The sequence below is a fragment of the Drosophila ananassae genome, chromosome 2L, assembly GCF_017639315.1.
Source record: "Drosophila ananassae strain 14024-0371.13 chromosome 2L, ASM1763931v2, whole genome shotgun sequence".
In the NCBI taxonomy this organism is placed as follows: domain Eukaryota; kingdom Metazoa; phylum Arthropoda; class Insecta; order Diptera; family Drosophilidae; genus Drosophila; species Drosophila ananassae.
Window position 1 is genome coordinate 21,345,732 of NC_057927.1, and position 12,377 is coordinate 21,358,108.

General features: G+C 38.6%; 1 protein-coding gene across 1 annotated transcript in view; it reads left to right on the forward strand.

Annotated features, from left to right (window-relative positions):
* The first annotated feature begins 1,248 nt into the window (after nucleotides 1-1,248).
* LOC6501599 (headcase protein) overlaps nucleotides 1,249-12,377 on the forward strand; it is an 82,057-nt gene continuing 70,928 nt past the window's right edge. Inside the window, 1 exon segment of the mRNA XM_032456185.2 lies at nucleotides 1,249-3,520. Within this exon segment, the coding sequence (XP_032312076.1) occupies nucleotides 2,241-3,520 (1,280 nt within the window). The 5' untranslated portion in view covers nucleotides 1,249-2,240.

Below are 12,377 nucleotides of genomic sequence, written 5' to 3' on the forward strand. Positions count from 1 at the left end.
AAAGGAGAGAAGCAAACTGCGCAGTTCGGCTTGAAAATAAACAAAAATTGGACCTTGACTTTGCACCACAGAACCTGAAATAATAGAATTCGGATCCAGATCCTGAAAGTCCTATAAGAACTTCTCTTCTGTTACCCCCTTCCCTTCTAGTTACTTCTTTTTTTTAAGCTTTTTTTTCATTTTCCATTCCACACGTGCCCTTGTTTTGTCGTTTCTACCGCTTCTTCGTGTTCGCTTTTTTTTGCCATTTTTTGCAACACGCGCAGCGGGAATTTTTATATAAAAAGGGAATCAGGATGAGGAGGGCATGATGGAGGGAAGAGATGAGAGAAAGAGCAGGGACAAGGATACATAAAAGCTGTAGAGGACATATTAAAAGGATCAGCAAATAAAAATAAGCTTTTTTTCTTGTTATTATATTTTATATTATTATTCTATATTTGTGACACATTTAAAAAATTATTTAGGTATATAAAAATAAGCATATTTCCAATAGTTAAGGAAAGCAAAAGTGCGCTGCAAATTCGTTGAACTCGACAACCCTGGTTTTTTGCCGGCGTTTACTTTGCCGGCTTTTCGCACACAAACACAACTTCACCGACGTCGAGCATGTTGGAGGGGAAGTTCATGGCGAACAACGAACCGTTCGAACAGCAACGAAAGTGAATTTTGTGCGATAACAGAACGCCGCCAGGCAGGCGCTGGTTTTCCAGCATCCACCCCCATTCTCAACCCCAAAATCTGCGGATTTTCCGCCAAATGAAAAGCCAGAAACCAACGGTGGTGGTGGAAAGTGAAAAGCAGCCAACCACCACCCACCAACCCCAAAAATAAAGCCACGACGGGGCAGGCGGTGGAAACTCCAACTTCGCTGCCAATGCCAGCAGAGCTCTGCCGCGGTTGCGGTCGACGCTGGCGCGCACTCCATGCCACATGTTCGATCGAGCCATTAACATCCAACTCGAACTCTCCAGAGAGGGCCGCTGCCGTTGGCTCTGCCGACGTCGGCGCCCCGCTTTGCTCTCAAGCCGCACCAAGCCGTTTTTTTTTGTTTTGAAATACGAATTTCGCTTTCGATACGAACCCGTTCGAACATCGAACACGTTCCCGACGTTGTGTTTTCATGCTCTCTCTCTCTTTCGCGAGCCCGGCCCTGTACGAGCGGGGCAGAAAGAGACGCACGAGGCGTCGAACGAGGGGAGGGGGGGTGAGACCGGACTGCTCAAAAGCATTCGCAGCGGTTCGCGTCCGGACGTGTCTCACATTTTCGTGTGTCTCATTTCGAATTCCGCTTTTGATCTGTTCGGTTGTGTGCCTCTGCGTGCGGCGTCGTTGTGAAAAAAAAGCCTAATCAGAACAGTTTCGAAGAAGTACCAGAATAGCCGAGAACCATCACTCACTTTCCTTGAAATCACAAAATATTATCTTTTATTCATATTTTTGAAAGAATTCGAAGTGTCGCGATTTGCTCCTTAATTCCCAAATCCTCTTTTGCCGGCGAAAAGAAAGAAACGGTAAACAACGCAGAGCAAAGCAAAATGTGAAGAATTGCCGAGCATGGCGCCGCGTGTGTAGAAAGACGAAGACGAGAGGAGGGACGCACGGCAAGGGAGAGCGAAGATAAACAATAGAAATACACACAATTTTTGATACTTAACGTTCTAATTAAAAAAAAAAAAAAAAACTAAAAACTAAAAACTAAAAATAAAAAATAAAAAACTACAATAACATAAAACTCAGCTCAGGTACAAAAAAAAAAAAGAAAAACAAAAAGAAATTTTTTAAAAACTACGGCAAAAATAGACTGCAAACTAAAAACTAAACAACGGGAATTTTTTTACAAGTATTTTTGATACCCACTAAGGTGTACCAAATTTTTTAACCCACGGAAATTTTTTAACTAAAAAAAAAGCAATAACAAGAAAAGCAATTTCTCCAAGGCAGTTAAAAAATAAATCTCTAAAAAATAATCATTTACAAGAAAGCTAAAGAAAAACCAGAACAATTTACAAAAAAACTTTTCGAAAATATTACAATTTTTTAAAAAGAAATCTGGAAGAATTCTTCACTGGAAGAATTCTACAAATCAAGCCATTATAGACCATAAATTAAAGAAAACAAATTAAAAATTAAACATTTCGAGCAATGCTTATTCGAAATAGCAACTGATTCCACGAGGTTGTGTTCTTTTTGAGATACAAGTTGAGATCCAAAACCGAAAATAAATAAGAATCCAATTTATGGCTCCGCGTCGCAACAATAATATCAGCAGCAGCAGCAGCAGCGGAAACTCCACACAGCAGCAGCAGCAGCATCACCAACAGCAGCAGCAGCTCCACTCGCGGCAGCAACAGTTGCGCCAACACTTGCATCAGCAGCAGCAGCAGCAGCAGTCGGCGCAGCAGCAGGAACTTCATCCGCAGCAGGAGTACATGTCCTTGCTGATGTCCACCCTGCTGGTCAACGGGGGTGGTGGTGGTGGTGGGGGCGTGGTTCGGTGCTGCCTGCCCAGCGGCGAGTGCCGGAAGATCGACTCCCTGATCCCCCTAACGGAGATGTCCTTGACGGAGTGCGTCCGTGTCCTGTGCAACAACGAGAACTGCAATGCCGGGCAGTTCATGCACCGGGAGTGCTTCGATGTGTGGGAGGCGGGTGTCCTGCAGACGCTGAAGGCTAGTGGCCGAGCCAGATCCTGGTCGGAGCGGCAACGCGCCCAGCACCTGTGGACCAAGAAGGGCTACGAGTTGGTCCACAAGGCCTGCAGCTGCAAGTGTGGGCGTGGGCAGCTGCGCAAGGACCTCGACTGGGTGGCTCCGGAAAGGGTCTACCTGAACGGGAATGGGAACGGGAATCGGGGGGGCAACAACATAAATGGCAACATCAGCGAGGACGATGACAAAAAGAAGGCCAAGAAGAAGAGGAACCGCAACAACAACAACAATCAAGGATCACAGAAGACTCCTCTAAGCAATAATAACGGTAATACTTATGCAGGACTCACGCCGAATCCCAATGTGGGAGTGATTGGATCAGGACTCCCCCACAACAACAACAACAACACTAGCAACTCCAATAACTCCTCGGAGATCCTGCAACCGAGTGTGGTGGCCACTCTGAGCAACATCCTGAATCCGAACAATGTCCTGGGCCTGGACTTGCGCGCTCGTGCCGGCAGTCTCTCGTCCAGTGGTGCCGGAAGTGGCTCCACTTCCCCCTCGGCTTACCAGTCCAGCGGAGAGATCTCAGTGTCCCCCGTGCAGCAACTCTTGCAACAGCAGCCGCCGCAGCAGCAGCAGCAGCAACAGTCCCTGCTGATGCAACCTCTTGGCCCGATCTTCGAAAGCGATGTGATGTCGAATGGGCTGGGACTATCGAAGAATCTACTGATCGCCCCGCTGCCGCCCAACCTGCCCGCCCTGGCCAATGTCAGCAACTTCAAGCCCCTGGCCAGCTACGAGCAGCAGCAGCTGGTGCAGCAGCAGAAGAACAAGGAGGTCGAACTCTATTCCGAGCAAGTCCGGTGAGTCCTTCTACACTTAACTCCCAAAATAATCACATTATTCTCTCTTTTTAAGCCAAATTGTTTTTATTTTTTAAGAAGAATATTAATTTTAAGTGAAATAAAAGTTGAAACACCCAAAAACGGCGATTTGAATGCATGTGTGAGGGAGAAATTCCCCAACATGTGGTCGGGGCACATCAACAATTTCAATATTTATTCACGAAACTTTTATCAATTACACTAGGCGACAAAAAAAGGGGGGTTTCTTGGCCAAACTGCTTCTCTTAGGGGGTTCTAAAAATTGTTTCCATTTTTTTAATGTTTTTTTGTTATGAAATTAAAGCTAAAACCTTAAAGATTGTTGGTTTCAAAATTTAGAATATGTTTTTTACGAGTTTAATGGCTTTTTTCAGAATTCCTCTCAAAACTCATGTTTAAGGCCTCTTTTCTTCATAACTCAAAAACTACTCAATCGATTTTGCTGAAATTATAGATACAACTTCTAAATATAATTTAAAAAACAAAACTTGAAGGATTTTTTCTTAAAAAATAGTTTTTACAAAAGCCGTTTTTTCGCACAAAAATGTCTTGTTAGAAACTCTCTCTACTTTGGTTTTAAAATTTATTTTTTAAATAAAAAAAATATATTTTTTAATAGAAAATAAAATACTATCATGTTGCTTAGTGTTTTGAACAATTGCCGGCTCCATCGCTTATATAACCTTGATGATTCCTTTAATTCGCTGGCTGAACAGCTGCCGAATAGAGTGAAAAATACACAGAAAGTAGCATTCAATATTTGCCAAAAAAAAAGCGCTTGTTTATTCGAAAAATAAAAAAATAAAACAATTTCCAAAATAAAGTGCAGTTGAGGAAGTTCCATTAAGAGAAGGAGACGGGTGACAGACTGTCTCATCAGATATCTTTCTCTCTCTTTGGATCTTAAGCTTTTTTTTTTTTATTATTTTTGTTGGTGTGTGTTGTTATTTCCTTTTTCGTTTAGCGAGTTTCACTTTTTCTTGCCTTTTATTTTGATTTTTGTTACTTTTTTGATGCTTTGGGTCAAGGCTTGCTCCTCTTCTGAAGATTTCTGTGGGCTCTTCTCTTGCTTTTCTTCCCAAAAAGCAACCTCCATAAATCATAAGAAATGGAAATTATTGAAATTTATTTTCTGCCATATGGAATTCGTACACATGTGTTTGGTTTTCTTTATTTTTATTTATTTTATGTTGAATTTTAATATTTCCGTTTCCAAGCGGCGCTAAAAAATATTATTATTTATTTCGGAATGATACAAAAATAAAAAAATAAAAACAGAATGAAAACCAGAAAGAGTGGAGAAGTAGAAAACAGGAAAAAGAATTAGATCGTTTTTTTTTTTTCTTCTGTTTTTTTTTTTTCTTGTGTTGTTTTGGAAACGATCTTCAGGTTTGAGAATCCCAACCCCTCACCTGTCGCCCCATCTCGCTCTATCTCTTTATTGTTTTGCCTTCTATGGCATAATTCCATTCATTCTTCTGGTTTTTTTTTTCTCTCTCTCTGGTATATCTCGGGCTTTTATTTGTGCTTTTTCTGTTTTTGCCCACCTTTCAAGGCCACGATATTTGCTTTTATTTTTTTTTTCATGTTTTTTTTTTGTTCTCTTTTTGATCGCCTAGTCCAGGCTCTCTCTTCGCCGCACTCGCCTTTTGCCTGCACTTCTCCCCATTTCTCTCTCTCTTTCGCCGCCCTGCATTCTTCGCCGCTTATCAGCATTTTGTGATGATTTGTGTTTAATTCAAAAATAAACTTCCATAAAATTGTTTATCGCCTTTCGGTTTCTTTTCGTTTGTTATTTTTTTCTTACTTTTTTTTTTTTTTTTAAATTTTTTTTTGTATTATGATGTTTATTTTTAGCGCCACACGCGGCCCATTTTTATTTTTTATTTAATTTTTGCTCAGTACTTTTTATTGTTATTGTACGATAAACAAACTCTGCTGATTTAAAACTCAACTGGAAAAAAAAAATTAAATTTATTTCCCTTTAAATTTCCCTTCTCTGTTTAATGAATGAATGTGCTCTCTCTCTCTCCCTTTTTTTTTTTTAACTTGTTTTTGTCTGCCGGCATATTTGTGTTTTCTTCTTTTTTTTCGGCTTCTTCTTCTTGCTCGTGTTTGGCGCCCAATGTCAAGGTTAAGATACATTTTATGTATTCATTTTCGGTGGGTGGCTGAGGCGGAAGTTTGTTTGTTTTCATGACTTTTCCGAAGCCGAAACTTTTTTTTGCAGAAAGCTCTCTTCCTGTTTCTGTTTCTGCACATCATTTCTTCTAATCCATAGGCCCGACAGAGACTCTCGCGTGGGCGTATTACCCCTCCCACAAAATAATGGCGCAATATGTTCGGAAATATTGCGCGCCCCAACTGCAAATAAATTGCGAAAGGCACGCCGCGAATACATCCGAGAAATGCAACTAAAAACTATAGAAACTGTAGATACAAAGTAACAACAAAGTAGACGACGGGGGTCTAAAGGGTGTGACTATCTAGAAATTTCCCATAAAGTAGGGTATTAGGGGTAGTTGGGAACTCCAGACTGTTTAAAAAAAATATTAAATTTATTTTTTCGGTGGAGTTCGAACTCTAGATCATATTATGGTATTTTTTATGAAATATTATGTTATAATAAAAGTATATCTTCAGTTTCTTCAAAGAAAAAGATAAAATAAATGGTATTTTTAGAGAAGTTTGTACCCTAGACCATATAATAGTACTTAATTATGAAATATGATAAGACTATTATGAGTATATCTTATTATATCTTTAATTTCTTAAAAGAAATAGATAGAAAATGGGAACTTTAAAGTAAAGTTCGAACCCTAGACCATATTATAATGATATAATAGTATTACGTTGCAATAATTACTATTATATTTTTAATTTCTTATCAAAAATTTAGTAAATCGAAGACAACCCTAGTCTATTCGACTAAATTTTAATAATTTTGTTTTTAGATCGCCAGACACACAGACACTTATGGCTTAACCCTCCCCCCTACAGAGACTGGGGTTATATGGTGTGAAAAAATTAAAAAAAAAAAAAAACAAAAACAAAAACTAAAACGAAAATTAACAACTTTCGCACGACTTTTGTTGCTATTTTTTTGCGGGAGAACAGAAAGGCAGGTTAGAATGGGAGGTGAGGATATCCATATCGGTGCATAGTTTATCTCGCCAGGGGTCTCTTCCAATAGCAACTACGAGTACAAATTACAGTCGTGAGGCATAGAGGAGAATTTCATTTAAATGTTGTTTTCGTTTTTGTTTGTGTGTTTTTCACTCGTTAGCTCGTCATTCCATATATAATATGGTATGGTGGTATACTAATACCCCCCCTTAAGAACGCCCCCCGTTCAGATTTTTGCGCTAATTGAGCACGTTCCAAAAACTGTCGTCTAGACTTGAAGCATAAATTTCTGCACTGTAAAATTTTTATTAACGCGGAACCCATTTTCATCCATGACGATGACGACGATACGATATATCCAGTTGTTTTTGTTATTCTCTCGCTTGGCTTTCATTCTAAATATTGGAATAGGTTCTGTACGCGGATTGTCAGTACAAGTTTTTTTTATTTTTTAAAAGCTATATAAGCTATACTATTTCAAATACCCGTTCTGAGGTTAAGTTTCACTTTTCGCTCGGCTGGGATGCGATGGAAAAATGAATAAATAAAAAAACAAAAACAAAACCGAAAGACAAATGTAGAGGGGCAGCGGAGCATGAAATGAAATGGTGCGACTTGGATCTCGATGGCTATATGCATACATTATGGATTTTTCACTAAAAAAAATATCAAATACTATCTTTTAATTATTATTTTAAAGGGATATGATAATATCTCCCAAATATCTTGACGAAAACTGGCAAAAAATTAAGTTTTTTTTTGGAAATAGTTTTAAGAAAACAAAGTTTAAGGAAATAGTTCTCTGTGTATTTTATATAGGGACTATAAACCTTGGCGGGGATATGAAAAACAGCAATTAACAACCTTTTTTCGGGCCACTCAAATTGAGGAAACATTAAAAGCGCCACTTCGCCGACACTTTTTGTTCTTTCGGGAGCTTTGTTATGGATACGCTTTATAGGTTTTCCCTCACCAGGGGTTACCACTGTAGTACCCACACACACACGCACACACACAACAGAATCTCTAACCGCAAACAAATCTGCAAAACCATTTGCAAATTAAAGCGTATAACGATGTGTGGGCGCAGGCGGAGAAAGAGTTCGGAGATATAGAGTGCCGGAAAAAGTCCCCTCTGGGATAGGGGGGGACTTCACCTTTTGTTGAATATCAAATCAAGTATGCATTGCTTACTCAATTTCAACTCAGATCCATTCCTCCCTCATAACCACAACAGCTATTAATGGCATCTTGGCCAAAATGACACGCACAGTGGAGTCTTCTTCGGCACAGTGGGCATAACTCCGTTTCTAAACCTATGATTTCTAGTTTATATCATTTTTTGTAACTACTGTGTTTAAATTTTACTATTTTTGTTGTGTTAAATTTTGTACAAATTCTTAACTGGGTTTCTAATCCTATGATTTCTAATTTATATAATTTTTTTGTGTTTAAATATTAATATTTTTGTTGTTTTAAACTTTGTAAAAATTTTTCAACCTATGATTTCTAGTTTATATCATTTTTTGTAACTATTGTCGTTTAATTTTACTATTTTTTTTGTTTTAAACTTTGTAAAAATTGTTAAATTCTTAACTATCTTTCTAAATCTATGATTTCTGTTTTAGTTCATCTTTTTTAACTATTACCTTATTATTTCACCATTTCTGTTGTTTTAAACTTTGTAAAAATTCTTAAATCTTTTTTAAACCACTGTATCTGATGCATTGCTACGCTCCACATATTGAAATATAAACTGCAACACACAGATACTGGGCGCCTATAGAACGGCGCATGTCTCTTGGCTCGGCGTCATTATTGTCGTATTTTCATTGCCAACAGACAATGCCAGGGCAACTCCTGCCTGCACTCCTCCCACCTCCACTTCCTCGGGCACCTCCTGCTGCAGCAGTTGCCACCCACATCCGCAGCTCCATCCGCAGGCTTTTTGCCAACTTTAAAGGCTTCTGGGCTCAGCAGTTTTAGTCTCTCTCTTCCTCTTATCAGTTGGAGTTGAAATACAGAGAGAAAAAATTTAAATTTTTTTATAAAAATTAATTTTTAATAAAAATTATTTGTTATTTTTTCCGTATTTATTATTTTAATATTTTTAAATCTGTAAAATATCTTCTTAAACAAGAAAGTATCTCAAAGATACTGTTTCTACAGTGCATTCTATCCCTTTCCACTGCTTGGCTCCCTGCTTCCTCCTTCGGCCAGCATGATGTCGTCTGTCGGTTCAAAAGCCAAGCTTTGGTGTGAGTGTGAGAGAGTGTTTATCTGTCTGCCTCTCTTGTATGTGTGTGTGTGTGTGTGCTTTTAGGCTTTTGTGCTGAGCCATTCAGCCAAATGAGAATGAGAGCCCCACAACTCCCCAAATCCTCTCTCCCACTCTCCCTCCCCCCTCACTGCAGGCTGAAATTGCAATCAATATTGTTGTTGTTGTCGAGCAGCTGCCAGACACAAAAATAAAATGCAACGTGCAAAAAAAAAGGAAATAAAAAAAAAAAGAGGAAACAGTAAAAACGAGCCTGGCAAAATGAAAGAGCGAATTGGCAGGAAGAGGAGGGGGCGTGGAGGCGTGGATGAACAAGTTGAAAAGCGAAAAGTAAAACAGAACATCAGGACAAAACATGAAATGTTTGTGCAAATGAAACAAAACTGTTGTGTTGTTGTTGTTGTTTCTGCTCCACTCCTGTCGTCCTTCCTCCCCCCTCCCCTCCTCGCTGGGGCTCAGCTGGAGTTCTGATTGGAACTGGGAATGCAGTTGGAGATCCTTTGTCGGAAATGGACTGAAAAATAAGGGGGATATTAATTATTTATGGTTTTTAATATTTTTTTAGTTAAAAAAATGAATATTAAATATTTTGCTTATCTTTTTGATGATTTTCTTTTATATAAAATCTTAGTATTTCTTAAAAATAGCTCTTAACTTTACTCTGATTGTAACTGAGGATCCTTTGAGGGAAATCTACTGAAAATTGAGGGGGAGGTGTATTATAAATAGTTAAAAATAATAGGGTTGTTAAATTTTAGAATATTTAATATTTCCCTACTATATTTAAAGATTTTCTTTCTTATTATATCATAAATGTTCCTAAAAATTGATTAAATTATTGTATCATAAATAGTCTAAAATTCTTGCCCATTTAATTTATTGAATCTTAAATATTTCTATAGTATTTGGAATGATTTTCTTTCGTATTATATCATAACTTTTAGCTCCAAACTTTTCTCTCAGTGCCCATATGCATTTGAATGCATCAGAACTGCTCGATGAACATACATACATATGTATGTACATATGTACATATGTGTGTGGGAATGTTTGTTTTGTTCGCTATTTGATATCCATTAAAACGATTCCACATTCAGAGTCTGTCTGCTGCCTGTCCCTTGTCCCTTGTCCCTGACCCTGTCTCCAGAATAAACTCCCTACTTTCTCCCCACAGCCCCCACTCCCCCCGTCAATCTGATTGCGAATGCATTCAGCTTTTTGTGGGCATGCCCTCTGAACTGTCTGGTTCTAGATACTGTGCATGTATCCAATAGATATATGTGTGTTTGTGTCGCTTGCAGTTCCTATTTCCCCCTTTGCAACTCGACTTCCAATATTTATTTGTTTATTAGTTGCAATTTTCATTTAAAAAAAAAAATAAAATTGACAGTCTGGCAAGAGCTAACCATTCTAGTTTTGACACCCACTCAATCACAGAGTCCTTAACCACATCCCTGCCTCCCATATCCTTCCATCCCCGCAATATGGACTCTCTGACAAGAGCCACCAAATGAAGCTTAAATTTTAATCGTCACTCTGCCGCCATTTCACTGACGATAATGCTTTGGTACTCCTCTATTTTTTCACTCCTCTTTTTTTTTCACGCTTCTTACATCTCTCGTCTTATTCTGCTTCTTCATCCTACATCCTGTCAAAGGACAACAAGCAGCAAGAACGTTTCGACGTCGTTCAAAGTCATTTGCTTTTATGATTATTAGCTTGTTTAGTTCTCTTTCTACCCTATTTGATACCCTGTAGTATGCGAAGTATAAAAAGTTTCTTCATTTTATGCTTGGCTTTTAGATAGCAAGGACTTGAAGGATATCTTATAGTTGTGATTGTATTTTTTTTGTAAAAGACAGACTCCCCAAAACAAACATATTCTTCATGCTTATATAATATCTATTTAGTTGCACTTACCCCGCCCTAGTAGTTTTCGGGGGCAGCGATACGACTGATTGCGCTTGTTGTGCGATAACCGTTGCCATTTGTATCTTTTCCATCTTTTGGCCATAACAATTTGACGCTCCATGACTTTCGGCCAGGACCAGACAGGACAGGGACAATATGCCAGCTATAAGAAGTGAAAGAGATGGTCTAACAATTGCGTTTTGTTTAATTGAATAAGTGGCATGGCGGGGCGGTGCAGTGTGGCATGAAAATAAATATAAAAATCGAGCTTGAGGCGATCCAGCCTTCAACATGTGGCGTTGATTTCCCAGAAAAAAAGGGGAAAAAATAACATTCGAAATAAAAAGAGCAAAAGTCTCAAACATTCGACAGCATGACGAGGACATAAAACGCATTAAGTTTTGCCTTTTTGCCATTTTTGGGTGCATGCAACAGCAGAAACAGCAACAGCAACAGCCACAGCAACAGCGGCAACATCATTTGCCCCGTTTTGGGCAATAAAAGCAAATTATTTTTACGATCAAACCGCCGCAAATAAATAAATGCTACAAAAATACATTTTTCTCTTCAGCTTCCATCCTTTATTGTATATTTCTTTCTTTTTTTTATTTTTTAATTTTTTTTTTTTTTTTTTAAGTTTGCTCCGGGGCGTGACAGATCATTAGCAGAAACCTAAAAAAAAAATATCCAAACTGGGGAGAAAATGAAAATAAAAGGGAAGAACTGAGAATTTCTTAATCGCATCACGGTTTTTTGAAGAGAGAGAGTGTGGAAAGGAATTGAGCTTAATTGCAGGATAATCAGACGGAATTCATTTCCTGTGGCCCAGAAAAGGCTAAGAAGAGGAAATTGTTGAAAAAGAAACAAATATAGAGGGTTTTTAAAATTTTTATAGGGAGGGAGGTCTTAATTTTTTAATAAATAATGATTCCTTCTTGAATCCTCCTAGAATCCTCATTGAATCCCCTTTGGAATTTAATGGATAAAAAAAGAACAAAATATTATGTGTTTTTAATAGTTTTATAGGGCGGATGTCTTAATTTTTTTAATAAGCAATGATTCCCTATGGATTCCCCCTCGAATCCCCCTTGATTCCCTCTAGATTCCCCCTTGATTCCAACTCCCACAAACTGGCAAACTTTCTCACGCCATAATTTCTGTGTTTCAACCCAATCACCGATATTTGTAATTAACAATAACAACACACACACAAAGTCAGACAGAGACATTCGAGTGTGCAACATGCAACAAGACACACAACTTCGTCTTGGGGCAACGATCCCTGCTCTGATATCCGATGATCGCGAGCGGATCGAAGCGTTCCAGCTATAATCGGAAGAGAAGGGAACGGGAATGGGGCTTGGATAGCTTCATTTCATTGTGTTGTGGCTGTGGATGTGGCGGCAATTGCTGAAAGGCTCGTTGCACATGCGAAAATTGCAACGTATCTATTGCAGCATGCCACAAACAGTAGCAACATCATCATCGTTGTCAGGTTTATTGAACTTGGGGCAGGCAGGC